Source organism: Sorex fumeus, unplaced genomic scaffold (genome assembly GCF_029834395.1).
Source record: "Sorex fumeus unplaced genomic scaffold, SorFum_2.1 ptg000191l, whole genome shotgun sequence".
In the NCBI taxonomy this organism is placed as follows: domain Eukaryota; kingdom Metazoa; phylum Chordata; class Mammalia; order Eulipotyphla; family Soricidae; genus Sorex; species Sorex fumeus.
In genome coordinates, this window is record NW_026606248.1 from 1,427,634 (window position 1) to 1,455,000 (window position 27,367).

The following is a 27,367-nucleotide window of genomic DNA, read 5'->3' on the forward strand; positions in this document are numbered from 1 at the left end:
TGTAGCTGAAAAGGAAGATGGGGCAGATGGGTGAAGAAGGTAGCTGCTGAACTTGTCACCTATCATGACATTCCATCTCAGCCTCTTACCCTTTCTAAAGCTGCCGTCTACTGGTCGGTCACTTCTGCAGCCTACATGTGGGATGCTTCCAGGATCCTTAAGGATATGTTCTAGACTTAGGAACACTGGACATACTGCTTCTATGCTGTGTGGCTTTGCGCCATCACTCTAGGCTGATGCTGAGGTGCTTCCTAAATAGTAAATGCAAGTTAAAATGTGTCTTCAGCTTGGGAAGTTATTCCAGCCAGCAGGTCTTTTTGAAGAACGTTAGTTCATGATTTTCAGATTTCTCAGATTTTTATCATTTGACTCTATGCCCCATTCTCACGAAGGTCTGTCTGCTTATGTTATTTATATTATTATATTTATGTTATCATATATTATTTATATTATTTCCTTATAATGGATGTAGTTTTAAAATTTGGGTGAAATCACCTCATCCTAAGAACTGCTATCTATCTCTGTTCTGGAGAGATTTTACATTGGATAAGACCCTTGGTCCACCTGCTCACCTCCCCCCACCCCACTTCACAACCCTAGCTCCCCAGGATTGATCTCTGAGGACAGAGTCAGGATTAAGCCCTGAGCAACACTGGGTGTGGCCCCAACCAAAACCGAGTGGAAAAAGAAATGCTTTGCTATCTGTGAAATCAGACTTAGGAGATGCTAGAAGTATTTTGTCTAATGGGCATTCTTGTTCCACGTGACATTATAAGGGCCACCATCTTACAACATATGGGAATATTTTAGTAGAATTTCTTCTTTTGTCTGAGAAGATGGACCTTGGTGTAGTATGGTTTGTATCAAGTGGATCTAAACACTGCTTTCATGGCCTTCCCTTATTTCTTGAAAAATCCCAGAACTATCATTTAATCTTCTGAATAGCTAATTCTAGATACACTTTATTTGCACATGCAATCTCTACTTCCAGGCTTAGGATTACCAGGCCTGCTTAGGCATCCCTGGAACTTGGGAACCATGAAGTTTTGAGTTGTCATCAAACTCTCAAACTCACAGACCCAACAGTTTATGCTGGTTATTCTGAATTGGTATTTTCTGATTGGGTAAATTATTATTCACTGATCTATTGCCTCAGCATATCTGTGCTAATATAAAATTGATGCTTGCTAAACAGAAAATTTCCTGGTGCTAATTTTCTCCAATACTACCTATTATATATATGTATATATTGTATATATACACACATACATATATAAATATGTATATATATATGATCTTGCAATTAACATGTAAATTGGTTAAGGACCAAAAGATTTTTTTTATTTTCTAAATCATGAATATGTAACTACTTTGTCATGAGTTTGCCTCTTTGTGTATATGCATTCATCTTCAAGGACCCTTTTACCCCAAAATCAATGGAGAAGCTCCTCTGAAGTGTTTGTTTCAGCACAGTTATTCTTAGGTCAGATAGAGAATAGGGAACTCTGCTCCCTTTTTCATGTTGTAGTTCATGGAGCAGCACCACCATAATTATCCAGAAGATTTACTAGACATGCTATCTTGACCCCCACCCCAGAACTCCTAAATCAGAATCTACATGTAAAAATACTACCAGCGGGGCTGGAGTGATAGTAGAGCTGGTAGGGTATTTACCTTGCGCGCGGCTGACCCGGGTTCGATTCCCACTTTCCATATGGTCCCCTGAGCACCAGCAGGAGTAATTCCTGAGTGCAACGCCAGGAGTAATCCCTGTGCATCGCCGCGTGTGATCCAAAAAGCAACAACAACAACAACAACAGCAGCAAATACTACCAGGGATTTTATAGCCACAGTGAGATGGAGAAACATTGCTCTAGGAGTAGCCATGGTGAATGGAGAGTTGCATGTTCTTACCCTAGGACACAGTCACAGTCTGTTTTTTTAAGCAGTTGCCCCTGTGGTGCTGGGGAATGCAAGGCCACTGCTGGCCATGCTGAGCCCCGTAGGAGGGTCTCATGATTTAGTGCTGGAGAGGCAGAGGGCTTGTGTTCCATGTGGTACCAGGGCCTTATACTAGGCATGTGCAGTTGCTGCTCAAACTGTCTCTGAAAGCTTCAACACAGTTAGTATTTGCACTCAAAAGTTTTCTCAGCTGAAGCTTGAGCTACTTGAGCATTTTTTTCTATGATTACATAATACAGGATTTCTTTGAAAGCAAAAATTATCAATTGCATTTTAAAATGTGATCTGGGGTCTTGGAGAGATAGTAGAAGGGGGAGGTGCTTAGCTGGCTTGTGTTTAACCCTGGTTCCATCCCCACACTGTTTGATCCTCTGAGCACTGCCAGGAAGGCAGCCCAAATACCTGCCCTGCCCAAATGAAAAATTAAAGCGTTATTTTTAATGTTACTATAATATGAGCATGCTGTGAATGGAAATTTAAAAATTATTTGTAATTTTCACAAGTATGATACTTTGGAAAGCAATTAGCAGGATGTAAACCTGGTTGGGGATCAGTCATAAGGTTCCCAGTAGTAAATGATTTGTCTTCTAGTACTTCAAGTTGAGCAGACGCATTTGTCTTCTTTCGTTCGGGAAATTGATTCATGTTGCAAAGCTTTCCATTCAAACAGTGTTCTCTATCAGATAATGGGCAACCACAGACAATTGGGTGTTGAAAACTTCTCACTGGCTGCATAAGTAACTTTTCAATAAATTTATCTTCCTTAGTCATATGCATAATTTGTATGAAACATATGAATGACTATGCTTACTTCTATTTTTTTTTTGTTTTGGGGCCACATCTAGTGGTGCTTAGGCCTTACTGCTGATTCTCTGCTCAGGGTTCACTTTTGGAGAGATTCGGGAAACCATATGGGATGCTGCAGATTAAACCCAAGTCAGCTACCTTACCTGCTCTACTGTTGTTTCAGCCCTCAAAATCCTTTTCATATTTGTCAAAATCAAATACACTATCACTGTTATTTTCAGACAGCTCATTTTCTATTATGATTTTTTTCCATGGTGAATATAATTTAGTTTTTCATTTTGTGGGTCAAAGAAATAACTCAATACTAAAATCAATCTGAAATGAAAAATTAAGAAAAGTAGATCCAAGTGAAATGTCACAGTAAATCCCAATATTTTATCTTGTTTTGCTTTGGGGAGGAGCTACACCCAGTGGTGCTCAAGGCTTACTCCTGACTGTATTCTGGAATCACTCCTGTCAGGGTTTTGGGGACCATATGTGTAGCCCTGGATGGATACCAGATCAGCCACCGGTAAGGCTTTCCTGCTGTACTGCGACTCCAACCCCACATTATTTTGCTTCTTTAGCATGGGTGTGTTGTGGAGAGTTACATTTTGAGTGCTCTTGAGTGACAGTGCTTGGGAGGAGTGCTTAGTGTAGAAAAAGTTCTTTTGGCCTAGGCAGCATCTTTGCATCATGTTTTACCTCCTACAAATTTTCTTCTAACTCGTCTATAGCTACTTTATACTTGATATTTTTTCCTAAGAATAATTAACTTAAATAATTAACTTAAATAATTTTAAATAATTTAAATAATTTTATAAAATGTTTCCACTTTGAGCCACGAATTCTATATTATCCACTTTTCCCCAGTACATGAATCCATAACTCTGGAAGTGAAAACTATTTGTACACAAACTCACACAACCCAGCATTTAGTGTGCCATGCCCTGAGATTCAGAAAGGTTACCCTCTATTTCTTTTAGGATAATTCTGGAGAGTGGGGTGGGATTGGAGAACAAAAAAATCCTGTGTATAACAAAAAGAATCTGAAGGAAGAAAACCTGGAGAAGGGCTGAAATGATAGTATGATTAGGATGTTTGCAGGGGGCCCACCAGGATTTGATCCCCAGCATCTCTTATGATTCCTTGAGATGGCCAGGAGTGATCCTGAGTAAGGAGTAAGAAGAGCCAGGAGTAAGCCCTGAGCACTAATGGGTGTGGCCCCCAAACTAAAACCAAAGCAACTGACCGACCAAACAAACAAAAACCCACCACCCTGGTGAATAGCTTAAGATGAAAAATCAGTTAAGGTAGGCCTCACATATTGAGACACAATATTGAGAGCAGATAATAACAGTAATCTCTGTCATTGTTTAAAACCATAAATCTGGGCTGGCCCTTAGTTGACTATTTCAGAATCACTCCAGTTGTTAAGTTTTACTCATGAATATCGTATCACAAGGGAATGTGAAATCCTCTAATTAAAGATGATTGGAAAAGCATCAGAAAATTGAGCTGATGAGTGTTCTGGGGAAGAAGAATCAAGGCTTCACTTTGTAGGGAATGTGAAGGGGGTGGAGAAGGAGAGGAGAGGAGGAGACTGTGTGTCTCTGTGTTTGTGTACATGTATGTACATGCATGGATGAATGCGTGTGCTCCTGATGGTGAACTTCTTCCACTTGATAGAGGAGACCCTTTAAGAGGTTTTCTGGAAAAATCCTTCTTTGGGGTACATTTCTAGAGTTCACTGTCAGTTGACTTTTAGAAAACTGAGTAATGGACTTCTAGAATGGAATGTTTTGGGGTTGAAAGAAAAGCAAGAAATGTAGTGTCAAAGTTGTCTCCCTTTCCTTTCACTATTTTGGATCAGTATTATTTTTACTTGGTTATCTCTTATCAAGTTCCAAAGGCAATTCATTTAAATTTGGTATCATTCGAGTTTATTTATTGTAAAAGTCATGAAAACTTTATATCAGTTGATAGTCTAAAATGTCTAAGGCTGATTTTTATTTTCAGAAATCAAACCATACTCTCCTATTCAAACCTAGACAATCCCTGGTTATCAAAAATCAAGTTGTGGAAATAAGATGTTGCACATTAGAAAGGTGTGTGTGTGTGTGTGTGTGTGTGTGTGTGTGTGTGTGTGTGATTAAAACCTCAAAAGTAAGAGAAAGAAAAGGAAAGACAAGTTGGACCACTTTGGAAAGTTATCAAAAAATTAAACAATGAAACAAGCAAGCATTGAAACGAGGGTGCACCGTGTTGACATTTGTATCGCTAAGATCACAGTTCAGTGTTAGTGTAAGGTACTGAATAATTAATGGACTGGCCCACAAGTCTACTAGGGGACTTCCTTTCTGTAAACCCAAGTCATTGGTGTCTTTAGGATGCTCCTTGCTCCCCAGTCAGAATCAAAGGCTGTGATAGAAAGAGTCTATGACTGACACTATTATAGACTGGATGGAATATGGGCACATGGCCAAGAGCCCAGAGAATTGCTAAGACAGACAAGGAGAGACTAGAACCACAGCGAGGCACATGCAGAAGAAGATTCTTTGCAGAATATTTTCATCTTTTTTTCAGTTGTTTTTGTTTCTAATTTTTATTTGAGACTTCTGATTTGCATTACGGTTAAGGATAGTTTCAGGAATGCAGTGTTTTAACACCACACCCATCCATCATCAGTGTCAGTTTCCCTTCACCTATGCCTTAAGGTCCCCTCTTGCTCATCCTTTGCCCTTATCCTTGGTAAGCTCAATTCTGTAGTCCAGCTCTCAAGTTCTGCTGCCTTTGGCCATTTGTTTTTCCCTTAAATATGTTTCTTTATATTCCACACAGGAGAGAACATTCTGTGTCTGTCTCTCTCCTGACTGACTTCTCTTAGCATGAAACTCTGTAGTTCCAAGTACATAGCAGCAAATTGTATGGTTTTATTTGTTTGTTTGGGGGCCACACCCTGTTGTATTCAGAGCTTACTCCTGTCCTATTCCATTGTGTGTGTACAACAACTTTTTAAATCCACTCAGATGTTCTTAGATACTTGTGTTATTTTTAGAGCTCATCTGTTGTGAATAGTGCTGCAGCTAGGATAGGAACACAAATGTCTTTTCAAAATAGTGTTTTTTGGGTTTTGGGGTAGACTCTATAAAATGGAGCAGCTGGGTTATATGGAGGCTCAATTTTTAGCTTTTGAATAAATTTCCATATTGTTCTCTCACGTGTGTGCCAGTCTCACTGGCATGAGGTGATACCACACTCATTGCTTTGATTTGCATTTCCTTGATAAGTGTTGGAGAGAATTTTTCATATACCTGTTGGTCATCTGTATATCTCACCATTCATCTGACAATGGGCTAGTTATCTAAGATATATAAAGCACACCCAAAACTTATTATCAGAAAATAGTCTTATAAAAAATTAGGGAAAAGAGTCAACACTTCCTCAGAGAATCATAGTTTTCATCATTTGTATTTTGGTTGCCAACCTCGGGGTCAACATTACGTAAATGTCATTACGTAGGTAGACATAGGAGTCTTAAGTGGGAGGAAAGAGGAAGGTGGCTGGTAGGGAAGAAAGGTGCATTTTCTAAATAAATGGACTCAAGAAAGAGGCTTGGTTGTGCTTTTCCTTTGTTTTTGCTCCTTTTGTTTTATTTGGGGGGGGCCACACCTGGCTGTGTTCAGGACTTACTCACCTGGCTCTGTGCTCAGGGGTCACTCTTGGCAGGGTTCAGGGAACCATATGTTATATTAGGATTTGGACCCTGTCAGCTGCATGCAAAGCAAGCACCTTACTTGCTGCCCTGATTGTGCTCTTGGTGTGCGTATTTGCAGAAAGTGGGGGAATAAATCAGAAGAATAGAACTCTGCTCCACAACATCAGTCAGGACTCTCGCCTCTACCCTAGAAGGAATTGATCTCATTCATTCTTCAACTAGTAGTTTTTAAGCACCAACCTCTCATTGATTTATCAAGTCCCTAAAAGGAAAGTCATTTGTGCCTGAGGCCTGTCACTCTGCATAGTTTAGGTAGAAGTTACCTGGAAGTTTTATCATGGGGAGAAATACCATTTTCTATTATCATCCCATTTGTGTTTGTTTCATTTGAGGAGGGGGCTTTCTGGCCACACCCAACTATTCTCAGTGCTTACTTCTGCCTCTGTGCTCAGTCCTCACTCCTGGCAGTGCTCAGGGAACCACCTGAAGTTCTGAAGATGAGCCTGGGTCAGCTGCATGCAAGGCAAGTGCCTTAAGCCCTGTGGAATCTCTCTAGCTCCTCCATGGTTTTTGCTTGTTTGGGGGGCTACGCTTGGCTTACTCTTGACTCTGTGCTCAGAGGTCACTCCTGGTGGGCTCAGGGGAACATACAGAGTGCTAAAGAAGGAACCTAGGTGAGAAACTTGCAAGGAAAAGATTCTACCAGTTAGATTCCCTGGCCCCTCCATTTGGTTTTCGAGTAAAGTGGAGGGCAGTACAGTAACTTGACTTGCAAGATTCTGGGTTACAATGAGCATGGCTATAGTGAGAAGTGAGGTCTTCATTCATGGAACTCCTTCTCCTCCCACCCTAGAGAAATAGAGCTGGTTCGCTGTAAAAGGTTAACTTTTCCTCCCGTTTTCCTGTTAAGCAGAGCAATCCACAGAGCTTATTTAGAAAAGATTTTTCAACACAGAAAAGCTGAACAGGATCTGGGGAACAAGTTGCCTGTAGGCACTCTACTTCCAAAAGTTCATTTTCTCTGTTTTTATTTTCATTAAAAAATTATCTCTTTCCCCTCCAACTGGTTTCCACCCAGTCTGCAAACGTTATTTTGTATTGTAAGCATCATTTTTAGAAGGCCAGCCATTTGTTGAGGAGAAAGAAATTTAGCAAAAGGAAAGAAAACTATTACAGAGTCAGAGAGGTAGTATAGTCTATAAGGTGCTTGCATGCAATCACACAGGTTTAATCACCAGCACCACATATAGACTCTAGAGCCTGCCAGAGCAGGCTTAAGAGCAGATCCCTTGAGAGCAGAGCCTGGAGTAAGCCCCGAGCACAACTGGGCACGGCCCCTCCAAAACAACCAAAACCAAGATAAAACTAAAATTGACTTAAAGAACATGGCTACAAAATTCATATTTATGTTCCATTGATTTTTAATGGCTATGTCAAGTCATGTCATTTAGGATGCGATAACCATTTTAACAAATATGCTCAGATGGCACCTAAAAGAGGTGGCCAGAGGACCAGAGAGAAAACCTAAGTGCATGCTTTGCGTGCTCGTGGCCTGGGTTCAGTTTCCAGTACTGCTTGGTCCTCTGACCACTGTCTGCAACGAACCTCATGGGAAAGTGGTACAGAAACAAAGCAAAACAAAACTGAAGAGAATGAAATTGGAGCCTAATGTCACATAAGATATTAAAAATTAACACAAAATCAAACTTGGGAACTAAAACTCTTAGAAGAAAACTCTTTCGTTTATTTGGTGTTGGTGCCACACCCACCAAATGCTATTTGTTCCTTGGCTCCAGAGTGACACCTGATTGTCACTTGTGGGGACCATATTCAGTGTGGGTTAGCCACACACAAGGAAAGCTCCTTGATCCTTGTACTGTCTCTCTAGCCTTGAAACGTTGACTTTAGAATTGAGATTTGCACTCTTCATGACCTTTGAGGAGTCTGTGATGTCATACCAAAACTGTGATACCATTTGGGTGTACGTAATACTAAAAGCACAGGCAACTAAAGTAAGTAGTAGGCTGGAATTCATCAAAATTAGAACCTTTTATACTATAAAATCATTATTAAGAAACTTGAATAGAAATATTTTTACGCATTTGATTTCATAAGGAACTTGTACATATTAAATGTACATTTAATGTACACATTAAAGTAAGAGATTTGCAACACAATGATAAAAAATGAAACCTACTTTTTAAAAGACAGGGGAGGAACCAGAGAGGAGCTCAAAGGGCTGGGTGCACCCTTGCATTCAGGTAGCCCTGGGTCTGATTCCCTGAGCACACTGGGAACAGCCTTTGAGAATAACCATGTATGAAGCCCCCTGCCCCAAGAGCAAGGGATGTTGAATGAACATGTCTCTGTAGAAGGCATCGTTATTTATTAAGAAAATACAGATTATAGCACGAAGAAGTACAACCTTATATCACTGGTATGGCTAAAAGAGAGATGTGGAAAAATTTGAGCCCCTACACAGTGCTGATAAGAATTTAAATTAGTGAAACTGCTTTAAAAAATAATCCAGTGATTCCTCAGAATTGAAGGCATGAATTTCTATATAATCCAGCAGTTCTACTCTTGGAGCCAAAAGAATTGAAGCTATGTACTCCAACAGGTACACATAAAAGCATTTTCATAGCAACACTCTTCACAATAGCCAAAATACGGAAGTAGCCTAGTTCTTCGTCACTCGATGAATACATAGAGAAAATGGGTTATACATATGTGTATGTCTGTGTGTATACAAACAAAGGAATGGTTTGTATGTATACATATATACAAAGGACTTAAATAAAAGTTGATTTCAAGATCAGAAGGGGATAAACTGAGGATTAGATAAAAGGAGGAGTGACTGCAAATGGGTGCAGGATTTCTCAGTATGATAAAAATGTTTAAATTTTATGGACACTGAGTTTATAAATATGTTCCAAGCCAGTGAATTATACTATGTAAATAAGTGAATTATTCGAATTGTATATAGATTGTATCTCAGGCTAACAAAAAAAAAATCCAAAACAATTTTCAACAATTTTGGGTGATTAGAGAATGATTAACAATGTTCCATAACTTGATTATTCATAAATATAAATTGCTTCATAGCTGGAAGCCTGCCTCATGAGCAAAGTGGAGAAGGCAGCTGGAATAGAGAAGGGATCACTAAGAAAAAGATGGCTGGGGGAATCGATCGGGATGGGAGATGTGTGCAGAAAGTGGATGAAGGACCAAACATGATAACCTCTCAGTGTCTGTATTGCAAGCCATAATCCTCAAAAATAGAGAGAGATTATGGGGAATCATGTCTGCCATGGAGGCAGGGGGAGAGTGGGAAAGTGGGGTTATACCAGATATGTTGGTGGTAGGGAATGTGCACTGGTGGAGGGATGGGTGTTTGATCATTGTGTGATTGTAACCCAAACATGAAAGCTTGTAACTATCTTACGGTGATTCAATAAATAAATATGCCAGTGGAATAAAACGGCTTATAATTTCGATTTAATATGAGGGTAGGGGGGTTAAGGGGTAGTTGATTCTTAGAACAGGGATGTAGACTTTTGTAACAAATGAATCCAGTTCAGACTTGAGAAGGAGGAGAGCGGGAGACAAGCCTAGGAGAGTGCTACACGGAAAGACGGGAAAGTGGATAAGGCACTTGCCTGCCAACCTGGATTTGATTCCCAGCTTTAAACAGTCCCCCAAACCCCACGAGAAGTTATCTCTGTGTGTTGAGCCAGGTGTAGGTCCAAACCAAACAGAAAACAGACTCAAATTAATTAATTGAAAACACTATTTCATAGAACCGGCAACGTTTTTGCCAGGGGGTTAGTGTCGTTTCTGGTTTTACCTTTAAGAATAAAGAAAGAGAGTTTTTTTTTTCTTTTTTGGTGTGGGGTGGGGGAGGATAGTTTGGCCCATACCTGGTTCATAATTCTGAACACAGGAATCACTCCTGGCAGTGTTGGGGGGACCATATAGGATGCCAGGGCTCAAACCCAGGTTGGCTGTGTGCTAGGCAAGCGCCTACCCTCTATCATTAGTCTGGCCCAAGAAGGCAAGTCTGAACCAACCACATGACCACACAGAGATAGGATGGAGCATGACGCCAATTCATTGTGCCTTTGTGGAGTCATCTGACATTTAGTGAGCTCAGGCTCTTATTTTTTTAAACTGTATTTTGCAACAAACATATTTAAAATCTTTCCCAAGGATGATTCCCAAAACACCTTCATTCCTCACTATTCTGACAGCTTTCCAGAGTCTGTGTTCTCACTTTGAAGCATTTCCTTGCAATAGTTTATCTGCATCATGAAGCTCCCAAGCATTACCTGCTATCAGATAGATGCTCAGATGCCATTTTTCCTTGCTTCATCTTATAAATGGGCTGGAGTGATAGCACAGTGGTAGGGCATTTGCCTTGCATGCAGCCAACATGGCCGACCCAAGTTCAATTCCTCCGCCCCTCTTGGAGAGCCCGGCAAACTACCGAGAGTATCTCACCCACATGGCAAAGCCCGGCAAGCTACCCGTGACGTATTCGATATGCCAAATACAGTAACACGTCTCACAATGGAGACCTTACTGGGCCTGCTCGAGCAAATCGATGAACAATGGGAGGACAGTGACATCTTATAAATGTAAATCAGCATGAAATCAGGTGAAAATCTTTTAGTCATTTAAAAATGTTTCCTTCTTACCATTTTGTCAAGTTCCCAAAGCAGATTGGACATAAATGCTTGTTTCACTTTTTTTTTTTTGGAGAGGTTGAACTATATCCAGCTGTGTTCAGTGCCTTACCCTTGCCTCTGTGCTCAGGGATCACTCTAGGCAGGACTCAGAGGACCATATGTGATGACAGGAGTGAACCGGGGTCAGCAGGCATGCAAGGCAGGCGCCTTACTTGCTGTACTGTATCTCCTATAGTGTCTTTCTTTAGGCTTCCAAAGATGACTCTGTCAGCGTGCCTCTACCAGTCTATTCCTTTTCTTTACAAAGTCCAGCTCTTTCTGTCAAATCTGTGTATTAAATGTGAAAAGCAAGTAATAATAATACATAAGGTATGTTTATTTTCTGTGAACTAGTAAAACAGTAGAAATAAATTGTGGCACTGTTCAGTCGCTGCATGCTCAGAGTCATCTTGGCCGGGGATATTAGATGTGGGATGACGATGGGGGGCAGTGGGGAGTACCATTTTCTTCATCTCCAACTCAGTACTGTGTGAACTTTAAAAAAATAAGTGTAGAGGGCTGGATTGATAGTACGGGTGGTTAGGCTGTTTGCCTTGCATGAGACAGTAAGACCTGGGTTCTATCCTCAGCATCCCATATGGTCTCCCAAGCACCTCCAGGAGTAATTTCTGAGTGCAGAGTCAGTAGTAACCCCTGAGCATTGCCAGGTCTGGCCAAAAAGCCAAAAAAAAAAAAAGAGGTACATATAATCTTTTCAGCATAAAATTATAGTGTATAGGTGGAGAAACAAGTTCATGGGGCCTTTTGAGTATCTGGTATCAGTGTGATGAGCCTTGAGTTTCCTGGCTTCAGTGTAACTGGTTGTCCTGAGGCATTAGTGAGTTGTCAAGTCTTCTTACTTTGAAATGAGGATACCAAGTTGAACTGAAAATTAATTCCTAGAGGAGAGTATTTTTTATTTTTTTGGTGGCAACAGAGGCTTCACAGATAAGTTAACAAAAAAGATGAGCAGGGGGAGGGAATGACCCACCCTGTGTTAAATTGTGTGATTTTATTTCTGGTCATAAATTCTAGGAATACCTATTATTTTCTTTCTTGCTTCCATTTTCAGAACACTTGGCTTAACCCAAGCACAGTCCAATAATAAATGATTTGCAGTTTTTAATGGGTGATAGTAATTTTATAACTAGTAGAGGTCTCTGGTTTCTAACTTAAAGACTCACAAAATATGGATAATAGCTAAAAATGTACTTGGCATGTAGCATTTCTCAAGAGCAATTTGATAGAATATTTATTCATAGTGAATTTTAAATCTTAGCACTCATTAACTGAGTGATTCCATTTCTCTGAATGTATCTTCTGTTAAAAAAAATAAAGTCAGTAATATACTGGAATGTTAGACTAAACACATTATTCATAAATAATCAGAAACCAGCAATGAGCATCCCAAGAAAAGAAATAGTTAATCCCATTGGACAGATAACTGGAGCATAAGATTGCTTGTTACACATCAGTAAACAAAAGTTTTGAAGTTAATTTATAGAAGTATGTTAGTAGCCATCTTCATAGCACAAGAAGTTAAGAATTATATTACATATAGAAGAATCATAAAACTTCATTATTAACTTATTAAGAATATATGTGCATGATTATGTTGGAGTGTTATCTTTTCTTTCAGTATTTGCCAGGTTTTCTACAATAAATATTATTAACTTTTAAAATTAGCAGAAACCCTCAGGGCTGGAGAGCTAGTGCATGCCTTCCATGAAGCTCCATCCCTAGTAACCCAAGATTCCCTGGCACTGCAAAGAACAAAAAAGACTGCATCCTTGCATTAAACCTTGGGCTTAGAATCCCCAGGGAGGTTCCCCCAGCCTTTGAGCACTGCTTAGGATCATCCCCTCCCAAATAAATTGCAAAAGTCTTTAAATAATCTTAATAAAGTCAGCTCGAGCGGGCACCAGTAACGTCTCGCAACAGATTGTGAGACTTGTTGCTACTGTTTTTGGCATATTGAATACATCATGGGGAGCTTGCCAGGCTTTGCCATGCAGGCGAGATACTCTCGGTAGCTTGCTGGGCTCGCCGAGAGGGGTGGAAGAATCGAACCTGGGTTGGCCATGTCTGCTGCGTGCAAGGCAAATGCCTTACCCGCTGTGCTGTCACTGGTGCCCGCTCAGGCAAATCGATGAACAATAAAGTTAGCAAAGCAAATAAATTAATTGTGGCACCCCAGCCCCATCATCCCCCTCTCCCCCCCCCCCCCTTTGATTAGTTTTCAAAATAGGATTTGGGGGCATCTGTTTGGGGTCAAGTGACCTCACCAACGGGGTGGGGGTCGGGCACAAAGGACCCCAGATGGTAATGTTTGGCCAACAGAGCTAGGGCCCAAGGACATGATACTGCTCAGGGCTACAGTACCCAGGGCCACCTGGACCACTCATGTACTGCTCAGGGACTCCAGGGAACTGCTTTGGGAGCCATGAGTAACAGTTAGAACTAGGGGTTTGTGTTCTCTCTCTGTCTCTCTCTCTCTCTCTCTCTCTCTCTCTCTCTCCATTTCTCATACACACTCTCTCACCCACCCACCCACCCAGTTTTCTTTTAAGTATAACACTGTGATTTACGGAGTTCTTCATAATCCAGTTGTTTCTGGCATTCAGTGTTCCAGCATCAATCCGACACCTCTCTGACCTTCTCTCCACCAGTGTCCCTAGTTTCCCACCCACCCCACCAACTTTGTCCTCATAGCAGCCTCTCCTGCCCAGTTTTTCTTTTTCAGTTTTTTTCCTGCCCTCAGAATGTCAGGTAATTCTAGCACTTTCGACAATTTCTCTAATATCAGATACCATCAGTGACTTTTAGTGAGCTCTATTTTATTTTTTAACAAAAATCTGAAAATCAATTTTCAGTGAGTGAGTCTTCCCTATCACTAGGATTTTACTCTCTTGTTGCCTCGTGAATATCCTTTTAGCACCGTGCTGTGCAAATCTCAGTAGAGCTGCCTTCCATCACGGGTGTGATTCTTTTCCCTCTGGAGAAGTGCCTTTCAGTACTTTTATAAGTTAATATCTTGCCTCTTGGATGGGTTTGTTGTTGTTGTTGTTCCCAGATTTATTTCCTATATTAAGGCAAAATCATTTGCTATCACTTTCAAATTATATTAGATTTTCAGCAAACTCAGTTAAAAGCTATCAAGAGAGCTATTGATATTTGATAAGCTGTAGTGCTGTGTATATGTTTTTGCTATCATTGTCTCTTTAAATGTTTGTGAAATGCTCACTCTGGACTAACTGTGTTAAGCCAAGGATTAGACATGCACAAGGACCAGCCTGTGTGTATGTCTGCTCTATGTGAACTGATAAAATCTATGAATATTCTCGTGGTACTGTAAAATTGTATGTGTATGAGTGTTCATGTCTGTTTGTTCATAATTCACTGCTTAAAGTTCCAAGTCAGGCAGAAGCACTGGAGTTAGTTGCAGCTAGCTTGAAGAGAACACACTTGAGTCCAAAACAGTACTCTTGATGTTGCTTTGTAAATTTCTGTTTTATGAAATATGAGGTTATGAAAATGACTTTAAAGATAATTTGAAGTGGTTCGGATAGACGCATCTAGAGAAAATATATGAGAATGCGGTTCATCAGCAAGTCAACAGATACACTTCCTCGAGCACCACATTGCATGGATCAAAGCATCCCATGACTTGGATCTGTGTGGCCAGATCATTACGTATTGATTAGATGCCCCCTGGAGGATTAACCCCTTCATGTTCATGTCAGGTTTCCTCTCATTCTTGGTGTCAGTAATTTTAGAAATAGAATCTTCCTGCCACAATTAGCTTTTTTTTTTTTTTAAAAAAAAAGCTAATCATGTACTTGGGTATATTTTCATTTCTAGATTTGTTGTTGTTGTTCTGATTTAATTTCATTGTTCTTTGCTGAATAAAATTAACTTGTGCAAAAAATTCATAGTTTTATGAATGCAGCATGTGATATAAGGGAGGAGAAAAGTGATAATATTCTATGTAGAAAACAGCATCAACTCCCAAAATAAGGTATAGATTTTATAATGTTTATTATGTAGATTGAATAAGTTTTAGCTTTTCAAAGACTTTTTTTCTGTCTAGGTAGAGATCTTTGCCTCTTAACTAAAGCCAGTCAAGTACTTTTTATGCATTTGGCATATTTCCAACATAACATCTTGGAATTTTACTCTTGCTGTTTTAAAAAATTAATTTTTTAAAGCACCATGATTTACAAAGTTACTCATATTTGGGTTTTAGACATGTACCATATTCCAGCATCCGTGCTCAGCCAGTTTCTTCTTCCCTCTACCAGGTTTCCAGATTCCCTTCCACCTACCCCTGTGCCCCCATTCACATATCCTCTTGCTTTTAAATTACCAGAAGTGACTAACAAATTCCATGGTACAGGGAAAGCCCAGATGCACACATTTCCAAATTTTGACCTTGTGGGTTCCTCTCGCCTTTTATGACTGATGGAGCGGGTTCTTGGCAACAGAATCATTCTCTTGGCATCTGTGTTTTTTCTTTCAGTTTGTCCCACGAGGAGCATCCCCATAGCCATCCTCTCTATGGACATGGTGTATGTAAGTGGCCTGGCTGTGAAGCAGTGTGTGAAGATTTCCAATCATTTCTAAAGTAAGAATGATTTTATATTGCTTTCCTCTTTTCCATAGCCATCACCTCCCACTGTTCATGCTTTTCTTCATAAAATGCCTTTTTGATGGAGGGTTTCCACACCACCATTTTGAGAGTGGACTCTAAATCACAAGGTCTTGCACTCTATCATAGGAATAGTTACACAATCTATTGCGATTGCCTTGTAAAGGGGAGAAGATTTACACCCAAAGGCAGTTTCAGTGCTCTTAGTAAGAGCCTATGTTTACCCATTTTTTATGAATGACAGTGATTAAATAAAAATTCTCCCACTATTAAATTTGCAATAATTCAGGTTTCACTTTTATTCATGTCCTTACATACTGAATCGATGATATTTGCTCTTATTTTATAAAACTGTTGTCACTTACTCACCAGTCACTTGGTGATTGGGCCTCTTATTTATTTTTAGACAAATCACTTTATAAGTGCAAGAAATGGATCCTGCAGAAATGTTACAAATTTGATTCTTATTTCTTACTGGTGTTAACTTTTTATTCAGATTTCTTGTAGGAGTAACTTTAGTCTCTACTATTAAAATATGAGTAAAAATTGCATAATACCCATTGAGTTCATATAAATATATTTATAGTATCATTGGATAATTGATGTAATAACTAAACGTAGGTTATATTTATTTGTTTTTTGTGTCACACCTGTCAGTGCTCAGGGTTTACTCCTGACTTTGTGCTCAGGTATCATTCCTGGGTGCTGGGGATGCGACATTATATTTAACATGGTTATGTATTATGTAACAAGCAAACATATGTGCCAGCATATAATTTCTGTATATCTAGATGGATGTGTGATGGCTTATAAATTGAGTATTGGTAGGAGTAGAGGTTATGGTGGCTCCTTAGCTTTTTCTCTCTTAAGCTCAGGGAGTAGAGCTGGACTGATTTACATGCAAGTCTGTGATTTTGTGTCATCCTTATATTGTTAGAACAGTTTCTATATCTATCCTCCTGGGCTTATGTACTAATATTATAATCTGCCCCATTTAATTACTCCTAGTGTTACCTGGAAGCAATTTTGGTAACATCATTTTTGATCAATAAGTAGAATCTTACGAATCTGTTTCAGACCTTCCAGATTTAGCATTTTATTTCGAGAGCTTTATGTGGTCATGAAAATTTTAAATACTTAAATATTTTTAAAGAGATGTCTTCATTTTTCAACAATCAAGAACAATGATATTTTATTTTACAATTATGTTCAGTCAGTGGAGAAAAATATTGATAGAAATCAACTTTTAAGTTCTGATTTTACCTTGTGCACCAATGCTGTTTGATAAATATTTTGTAATTTCTTGCTTCTGCTTGTTTGTTTCAGGGCTTAGGGAGTCCATTCAGTGCTTAGGGGCTTTTCCTGGCTCTGTTCTGAGGGAATCATATGCAGTGATGGGGATTGAACAGTTTTTTTTTTCTTTTTGAGTCACACCTGGCGACACACAGGGGCAACTCCTGGTTCTACACAACGGAGTTACTCCTGGCCATGCTCAGGGGACCATATGGGATGCTGGGAATTGAACCCGGGTTGTCTGCAGTGTGCAAGGCAAACCCACTGTGCTATCCCTTCAGCCTCTGAACTGGGGTTATTCACATGCAAAACAAGTGCCTTCATCTTGGTATTGTCTCTCTAACATAGGTGTTTTAGTGTTAATTTGATTTACCTATTGAATGACCCATAAATATCTGTAATTAGAATATAATTTGTTTTCTCTTTAGGATCTATTTTTTAACAAAGTTTTTAGAAGTGGGCCTGAGAGTTAGCACAGCAGGTCGGGTGCTTGCCTTTAATGCAGCCCAAGTTCACTCCCTGGCGTTCCATTTGTCCTCAAACCTACCAGGAGTGATTCCTGAATACACACAGCATCAGGAGTAAGACCTGCGCACTTCTGGGTGTGGGCCCACAAAGTTTGTAGAACTACAAAATTGCTCTGTACATTCTTGATGGCATGTCAGTTTGAAAATTGTCAAGGAAAAGGCCAGTTTTCCCATTTGATCTATTTTTAAAATGTTTGCCAGTAACTCTAGTGTTATATTTTTTTAATTTAAAACTTTTTTCATCAACCTATATTTGGTTTACAATGTTAAGGAATTTCAGAGTTTCAGCTTCACACCTCCACTCGTGTGTAATTTGTCACAGTCCCACAACCTGAGTTCCAATGCTATTACACCCAATGCCAGATCACTTTTCCCATTCCTCCTACCTGCTGCCTCTTTGGTAATCACTATAGTTTTCACCAAATCTGGGAGTTCTGTTTCTTGCTGGTTGATTTGCTTTATTAATTCATATTCTACTTGTGAATGAAATTCTTTCATTATTGCCTTTTATTTTCTTAATGATTTCACTTAGCATAATCATTATAAGTTACATCCACTTTTCCCAGAAGGCATGGTGTTGCCTTTTCTGTGGACAAAGGAGCAGTGTTTCATTGAGTATCTGAATTTCTTTACCTAATCATCTGTTGATCACAGCAGAGCCTGGCAAGCTCCCTGTGGCATATTTGATATGCCAAAAGCAATAACAATAAGTCTCACAATAGAGACGTTACTGGTACTTTTACTTGAGCAAATCCATGAACAATGGGAGGACAGTGCTACAGTGCTGTCCTACAATCATCTGTTGATCGCCAAGTATTTCTACCCTAATTCTTTAATTATATTTCCATTTTTCATATGGGCGATCAATTATGCGCACGCACACACACACACACACACACACACACACATATATAAAGCCTTTTAAAATTATACTTAACACAAAAGGAGAGCACACTTTTATATTTTACCTGTTTTTTTTTTTGCGGGGGGAGGGGTGATGCATATCTGGCAGTGCTCAGGTCCTCCTCTTGGCTTGGTGCTGAGGAATCACTCCTTTCAGGGCCCTGGCGACCATATGGGGTACGTGGGTCTGAAATCGGGTTGGCTGCAAGGCAAGTGCTTTATTCACTGTGCTATCTTTCTGGTCCTGAGAGCACAATTTCAAAACTGCCTCTAGTACCAAAGCAAAAAATATGAAGGTTGTTAGAACTTGGACCTAGAAGGCTGGGGAGATGAGTCAGTGGATTGGAACATATGCTTTGCATGTAGAAGACCTGAGTATGATCCCTGGCACCACATGGTCCTCCTGAAACCAAGCACCTGGTCAGAAGTAGCCACTGAGCATCTTCAGGTATGGCCCCCAGTCCAAACCAAAACAAACAAAAAGTTGGGACCAGACTGGACTCCTGCTTTTTAACAAAATGTGCATTTTCTTCTTTAGATATTAAAAATCCATTTTTAAAAAAATATATAGGAATCACATGGTATAGTGCTTAGTGGAAAAGGGCCCCTTTCAGAAATGCTTAACGAGGGGTTGGCCAGCAGTGCTGTGGCCAGCTATATTGGACGGCTACAAGGGCCACACCCAGTTGTATGGAGGTGAACAGTTTGGGGGATGGAACTTGGGGCCTCCCACATCAGGTTCTCACATATCTCACACATCAGTGTGTTCTACTACTTGAACTCTCTTCCAGACCCCTGAATCTAACTCTTGTCTAGGAAATCACCAATCAAGTATTTGTTGTGTTTTGCACATGACCTATCATTCTCAATTCATGGTGGTCAGTGGAATTGGAATGCCCACTTAGAATCGGCAACTGTTGCTTGTTTTTTTTTTTTTCCTAGAACTTATTTATTGACTTCTATTTGTTAGGATACTTTTATTTGCAAGCTGTAGAAACCCCAGCTTAAGTTGGCGTACATATACACACAAGGATGATGGAATGATAATTGGCTCCTGTAACCAAGAAGTCTAAGCAGTATAGTTAACTTCAAGCATGACTGGATCCAGATGCTTAAACAAGCCGATTGAAGTATTTCTTCTTCATCTGTTAAACTGTTTTCTTCCGTGTTGCTTTTTTTTGCCTTGCGTTTTCCCCCTCCCCCCAGTGGAACTGAAGAACACACATTTACATGCGGTAGTGACAGCATCTCTTTTTCCATAGGTCCAGAATAAGTTTGAGCAGAATATTGGTGGCCTATGTTTAGTCACAAGTTGTAGCTTAGACCAGTAACATATTTATCCAGGTTTGTATCACATCCCCACTTCTGGGGCTGATATAGACATTCACCCCATATAGCTCATGGGGACTAGTCATGAGAGAGACTTAGTTTCCAAGTCTAAAAAAATGAGTACTGTAAACCAGCATGTAGAAAGTCAGTGCTGAATAAGGATGGCGGAAAAAAAAAAACCTTCTGCAATTCTGACTTCTCTTGGTGCTTTCTTTAATGACCCACTGATTGGTCATAGACAATAAATTCGAGATTATTGTTTTCCTCTATGGCAGGATTTTACCTCTCGGGAATTCAGAGTTGTCTCAGTGGAAAATAAGTCTTCTTAAAGATTCACATCTCCCACATTTTACCACAGTTTAAAGGGTAATCAGATTGACTTCAATGATACCAACTTTGCTTTCCTTTGAACAGGACCAAAAGAGCTACCGTAGTTATGGTTCAAACCAAACACATACAGCCTTTTTTGAGTGCTATCACTGTGGAATCTCTGTTAGCTAGAAGAGATGCTTCAAGTATTTTTTCCTCAAGTTACCATATTTTTTTCCCAAAGTACCTCATTTACAGGCCCATTCTTCTCTTCTGTTACATTTCTTTAGACGTGTTTTCTTCTGGCTGCTTAGCCAAATTGACCCTGATGGTACTTCATTCTCCAAGAGACTCTTAAAATCTGACCATGATTTAGGGGTTGCTTCATAGATTTCTTTTGCCGTCTATATTCTAATACCCTAATTTTACACTCCCTTTTTTTTTTTTTTTTTTTTTTTGCTTTTTGGGTCAAACCCGGCGATGCACAGGGGTTACTTGTGGCTCTGTGCTCAGGAGTTACTCCTGGCATTGATCAGGGGACCATATGGGATGCTGGGAATCGAACCCGGGTTGGCTGTGTACAGGCAAACTCCCTACTCACTGTTCTATCTCTCCAGCCCCAAGAAATTTTAATAATTTGCCCCAGACTGTGCAGTAACCACAAGCCCAAGTGCCTTACCTATAAAACTTGTTTAATTCTTACAACAACCTAATGGTGCTAGCATTATGGAATCTCAACCTACAAACAAGAAAACTAAGGCATCGAAAAGTTAAATGATTCTTCCCAGGTAATTCTCCAAGTACTCTACAGAAGTGGGGGCAAGATCCTAAATCCAACCATCTGGCGTCATAGCCTTTGATCTTTACTGCTACACAATACACCCTGGTTCCAGTTTTAGTAATTATATGCTTTTAATAAGGTACTGCTGTCAGAAGGGCCAACGAGATTGTATAGGGATTAAGGCATATGCCTTGGTGCAGCTGGTCCCAGTTAGATCCCCGGAATCTCATGGCTCTGAGAGCACCTATGGGTGTGATCCTAGAGGTTCCCAGCACTGCTGGGATGGCCTTGATAATCCCCAGCACTTTGGGGCCCAAGCAGCACTGTGTCCTTGACCTTTTCATTGAACCACCAGCCCAGTTCCCTGAGAATTTCCAGAAGACATCTAGGCCTCCGGACACTTGTGTATAAGCATAGCCCTTCCATTCATAAGAAGGGTACTGCTGTAATGAGGAAAGGCAGACTAAGTAATGTAGCCACTCACTGTGAGTGTGACCTTTGGGCCAGATACAGAGAATCTCTGAGCCTCAGTGGCAGCACATGGGGTTTGGATGATAGTAATGGTAACTTCTTAGGGTTATTTAAATTGAAAGGCATATGAGATTCAGTGCCTGATCTACCAGGGACAGTCTTTAAAAACATGTGTGCTTCTTTTCTTGTCTTTATTGTATTTTTTAAGAGGCATCATTAAAAAAATATCTAAACGTATGTGGCTAGAGATAGTACAGAGGGTGTTTGCCTTGCACACAGCAACCCAGGTTTGATTTCGGTCAATCCTGTATGATCCGTTGAGTACTGTCAGAAGAATTTCCTGAGTGCAGAGCTAGGAGTAATCCTGTGTACCACTGTGTGTGGTCCACTCCCCCCTGCCCAGTGCCCCCAAATCCAAATATGAGGCCAAAACCATGGTACACTGGGTAGGGTGCTTCCGTTGCATGCGACCAATTCAGATTCCATCCCCAGCAACATATATGGTTCCCTGAGCCCTGCCAGGAGTGATCCCTGAGCTCAGATCCAGGAGTAGGCCCTCCCTGATGAAAAGCTTTGATGTGTCAGAAGAAACTCATCATATACTTAACGTATGTTTTTAAAGAAAGGAACATGCCAGAGAGATAGCATAGGAGATTCAAGGCTTACTTTACATGCACCCAACCCAGGTTGGGTCCTGGCACCAACCACATATGGTCCCCCAATCCCCACCAGGAGTGATGCCTACAAGCAGACCCTAGGAGAAAGTCCTCAGTACACCCAGCCTGCCCTACACATCTGTTTCTGCATTTCTTCTCTGAGCAAGTTGTAGCTTTAGTGTTGTTGTTGTTCGAGGAGAAAGCGGAGTATGGTCTCCAAACCCAAAACAAACCAAAACCGACAAACAAAAATAACCCTATGCATTTCTGGTTAAAAGTCCACATAATCAGATATCAGCTCACTCGGGAATTGCAATCTTCTTCTGTAAAAGAATCAGGGAGTAATATCTTTCGCGGTCTGCCATCTCTCTCCCAACTGCCCACCATTGTCAGGTTAGCATAAAAGCAGCTGTAGCAGCATATGTCAGAAGTGGCTGTATACACAGAACCAATTTCTGGTCTCAGACCTGGGGTGAAACCTGATGAGATCTTGTTCTTAAGAAAGAAAGTTCTGCAGTCCCTGCATCACTCTCCTAGCACTTTTTACTTTGGAGTTACCGAACTCTTCTATTTATTCATATTGGAGGAAAATATCTACTCAAAGTCTTGACTACTTCTTTTACCAACTAATTTTTGTTATTGACCACACCTATTTCCCTATAAATTCTTCCACCTGGCTTTCAAGTTCCTTATAAGAGGGGAATGTGACTTGACTTCCTGATGTTTTTCCATCTTCACTTGCTCAAGTTGCTATAATTCTCAGAGAAGCCGCTATCAGTTATTCAGAATAAAGAACTCTTTGAGCAGAAAATGTCACTCTTGCAGAAAGAGAAGGGAAAGAAGGGCACTCACAGGTCTAACGTGAGAAGTATCTTTCTCCTCTCCTCTTTTATTTTTTGGAATTAATTTTTATTAGAAACACCGTGATTTACAAAGTTGTTTATGATACAGTTGTTCCAACACCACCAGTGTCACTTTTACTCCACCAATATTCTCAGTTTCCCTTCCAGTTCCAACTTGCCCCCCTTAGGCACATAACAAATTTACTTTATATTGCTTATCCTGGACTGGAGCAATAGCACAGCGGTCGGGCATTTACCTTGCACACAGCCAGCCTGGCCGAGCTGGGTTCGATCCTCCGCCCCTCTCAGAGATCCGGGCAAGCTACCGAGAGTATCTCGCCTGCAAGGCAAAGCCTGGAAAGCTACCTGTGACATATTCAATGTGCCAAACACAGTAACAACAAGTCTCACAATGGAGACGTTACTGGGCCCGCCCGCTCGAGCAATTTGATGAACAACAGAAGGACAGTTTGATTGCTTATCCCAACAAAACTTTTAAGAAATGGCAAATAGAATGATCAGAAAGTAAATCAGTAAGAGCCAATTTGTGATTACTATATTATTTTGACCTATGCGAATTAGAAAATTAAAACCATTTAATACAGTGTAATAAAATGCCTGTTTTCATTTGCATATTTGTTTTTAACTCTGGAATTTAACATACATTGCAGTAAATTCTGTTTTATACTTGGATCTCATTATGGTCGTGATCATGTCTCATGCTTTCCTCTCTCAGGAGGAAAAAAAGTCTCATAACTGGTAAACCAAAATCAGAGATTTGACACTTTTCTGTGATCATTCTGTGGTGCATGTTCCCAAGGTGAGGTAGACCACAGGGACCTAGATTTCAGAGATAAAGACCATGCAAAGAACTGTCCTCTCATCTTACGGCCAACAGAGAGATGCTTTCCCAATCAGCTGACACCCAGCCTGCCCTACCCATCTGTTTCCCCATTTCTTCTCTGAGCAAGTTGTAGCTTTAGTGTTGTTGTTGTTTGAAACTCTATCAACCATGTGTGATCATGTGACTGTTGTATTTGTTGGAGCTAACCGATGCCAGCAGGTGCTCGTGCTAACTCGAATGAAATCCCACAGCCCTGCATGGCTCAGAACCCTCCCGTCACAGAGGCACAAAAACAATCTCTGTGCCCTCCTCATCTCCCCACTCCAAGTTGTTTGTGTGTGTGTGCGTGTGTGTGTGTGTGTGTGTGTGTGTGTGTGTGTGTTTTTCTTTTTCAGATCAGATTGAAGACGTAATCTTGGCATGTAAAAACATGCATTTGGAAACCCCCCTCCTTTTATTTTATATAAAGAAAAGGGCTCCTATAATTCTTTGGCAAGGTGGAGAAGTGAATTTGAAGGTTAAATCATGACCACATTTTCCTGTCTCTGAGTGTAAAATCAGAGACAGACCCTTCATTTCACCAATAGCCAGGTACTCTTTCTTGGGAAAAACATTTCCATTTTCCCTAGCTTTGATTTCAGATGATGACTTGTGTAAAATCTAATAGAAAGATCATTTATAGCCTTGTTTAGGAGTCCAGTTGAAAGGAAGTTTTGTTTTGTTTTGTTTGGGTTATTGATCCTGGAGAAAAGAACAATCAAAACCAAAATCCTTTGCATTTTAGTCAAATGTATATTATTTATTAAAGCCAAAATAAACTGTGTTGTGATCCAGTTGGAGATATGGGAAGAAAGTTACAAGATAATGCCCAAAGGTAGAACTTTGGACCCATTTCTAAAGGTCATGGACTGTAGACAGTGGAAGCCATTTCATTGGTAATTTGCTTTTCTATATATTTTTTTTCTCTGAATCTCACTTCTCAAAACTGTGAAGAATTTTATGTGAAAGAAACTACTAAGTGCACTCTGTTATGTTTTCACAAGTGTTTTTATCATGGTAACATCTTGTTTACTTTAGTTCCCTGCCTAAAACTACTTGGAACATGTTAAGAAAACATTTCAAGAAAGCCTGGACAAAGAGGCTTTTGTTTAACAGCCACTGTGAGGCCACAAGGATCACAAAGGTGTTAACTTTCAGCCCCTTAAGCACTTCCACATGAAATTCCAGCAACTATGTTTGTGGTTTTGGAAAAACAAAGTGTATGTTAAAGAAACCAGGTATATGCTAATACATGTCTAAGGAGGCCGGATATCATAAATTGTTTCAAACCCATTTGTGGCTCTCCTTTGCATGCCTGAATATTTCGCAGTGAAATAAACTCTAGTTAGTGCAGGAGACAGCAGTGAAGCAGGGTGGGAGGGTAGGAGAGTGGACCCAACCCTCACTAATAGGGTGTACCAAATGGAATTCCAGCCTAGCAATTTGAATCTCAAAAATATGGGATGAAATTTCCTCATCAGCTCCCAGGTGAGAAGTCTTGGTGTGTTGCATGATGAGCTTTAATATTTTATGAATTTTGACTTTTCCACTTAGAACACATTTCCAAGTTGTTTTTCAAAAATAAAAACTGGGTCTTACTTAAAAAAAAAAAATAGTTTACTTTCAAAAAAGTCCTTTCACCTTTCTGACAATGATCTGGAGTTCAAGACCTTTTCCAGTCCTAGAAGAGGTCAGAGTGGCCTAAATACCACAGTGCCCTCTAGTGATCTATAGAATATTTGATAGAAAAGTTTAGACAAGTTTGTTAAGGATAATAGCCCCCCCCCCCCCCACCACCCTTTTGCTCAAAAGGAAGCAAATAACATTTGAATGCATTATTTTTTCAGCTAACAGATTTTTGTTAGAAATGTAAATGACAATGTTTTCTTATAAGCTTTGAAAGCTTTAGAAAATTTTAAAACCTATCTTAACATACTTCTGCATCTAATTTCCATTAGATGTATATGGTGCACCAGGTCACTATATGTGTTATTGTATGTTCTTCTATTTAAGAGCCATTAGTTAGCTTAGGTATTTCACATGATCATTTCCGGCGTGTAATTAGGCGGCATTACTTAAAAGACAGGGATCATCTTTGCTCCATACTTTTATTGACGCTGTCTACCATATTATGGCCATGTCTAAATGGTAAAATTTATTATTAGCAGTAGTGTCACAAAAGTCTGAGACAGCGATTTTCCTTTCAATAAAAGTAGTTAAAAACCTTTTAGAAAATCCATAATTTTGATTGCTGGTACTTCATAAATGTATAACTGGTACTTTTTAGCTGTCTCTTTAGGGAAAAATGAGTTTTATCACCTGCAGTACCTGGGTTAATGAAATTGTATGTTGGAATTTAGCCAGGATGAAAGATGAGATCATTCCAAGACACTAATATTGGCAACAGGTCTCATAAAAAGCTCTGACTTTTGAGTGAAGTATCATTATATATTTATTATTATTATTATTATTATTATTATTTTAGTTAAATTGAGGAGTTGTTAGTTGTCATTTTCAAAGTTTCTGTAAGAGTGACATTCTCATATGGCATCACATTCAAACCCAGTGACTTAAAAAAGCTGTACGAAGCCAAAAGAAACAGAGAAATGTCCATCAGTGCCTAGTAGAAGAATTTCCTTGCTTCAAATTTCAACTCCGGTTCCTGTCCAGCTTTTTACAAATCACGACTCTCAGCTCAAATTTGAAATAATGCTGCCTTTTTCCCCGTGTTCCTCCTGTGTTTGATTGTTTGTGGATATTAGCTGTCCAGGAAATCCCATACTTACAGATATAAATCCAGAATGATCTTGTTTTTCCGCAGCCAGCCCAGGATGTATTAGACAGTTATGATGATTTGTTAATTTTTGTGACCTGTATTTATTTTATGTGTGCTGTATACTTTGAGGTTGAAATCAGCTGTTGAATAGTCTTCATCTAACACAGTGAAAGGAAGCTCTCTGCGTTTCCATTTCTGCTTTAGAATTTTTTTTGGCTTTATTTTTATAAGGATTTTTAAACTCTTTGTGTCTGCTCTCTGCATGCTGTTTCTATATGCTGGTAAACAACAGATAAATTGTGCCTCATAGTCTCGAACTGAACCCTTAAGAGGGTGAGTCTTTGGAGATGTGTGAAACTGACCACATTCTCCCCTATGTTTTCCAACCACTGTATGTCTTAACTGATTTATTTTCATTTATGTGATGACGTACATTCCCCCCAAATAATATATTAATCCTTCAAAGTTAGTATCTATTTAGGTGGAATTGTGTGTACGAAAGATAAAAAAATATAGTCTCGAAGAAGAATAGAATTTTATTTTCCATCTGCCATGTACCCTCAAAAAGGGTGATCCTTATGGTTTTATTAAAATTTTTTTAATCAGATATTTGTTTCTCTGTTTCTATTCATGACGACCCACTGCTGCTGCTCTTGCATCCACTGTGAACTCACTTGCTAGGAGATGCTGCCAGTTTTTTTGATGTCTCAACTTACGGTTATAGGAATAATGGAAACTGGGGCAGTCTACCAAAAA

At 39.8% G+C, this 27,367-nt stretch overlaps 1 protein-coding gene across 7 annotated transcripts in view; it reads left to right on the forward strand.

Annotated features, from left to right (window-relative positions):
• FOXP1 (forkhead box P1) overlaps positions 1 to 27,367 on the forward strand; it is a 683,259-nt gene that overhangs the window by 604,834 nt on the left and 51,058 nt on the right. For all 7 annotated transcript variants that reach the window (XM_056108027.1, XM_056108026.1, XM_056108028.1 and 4 more), the window contains one exon: positions 15,713 to 15,817. In XM_056108027.1, coding sequence (XP_055964002.1) covers positions 15,713 to 15,817 — 105 coding nt within the window. The remainder of the gene's footprint in view (positions 1 to 15,712; positions 15,818 to 27,367) is intronic.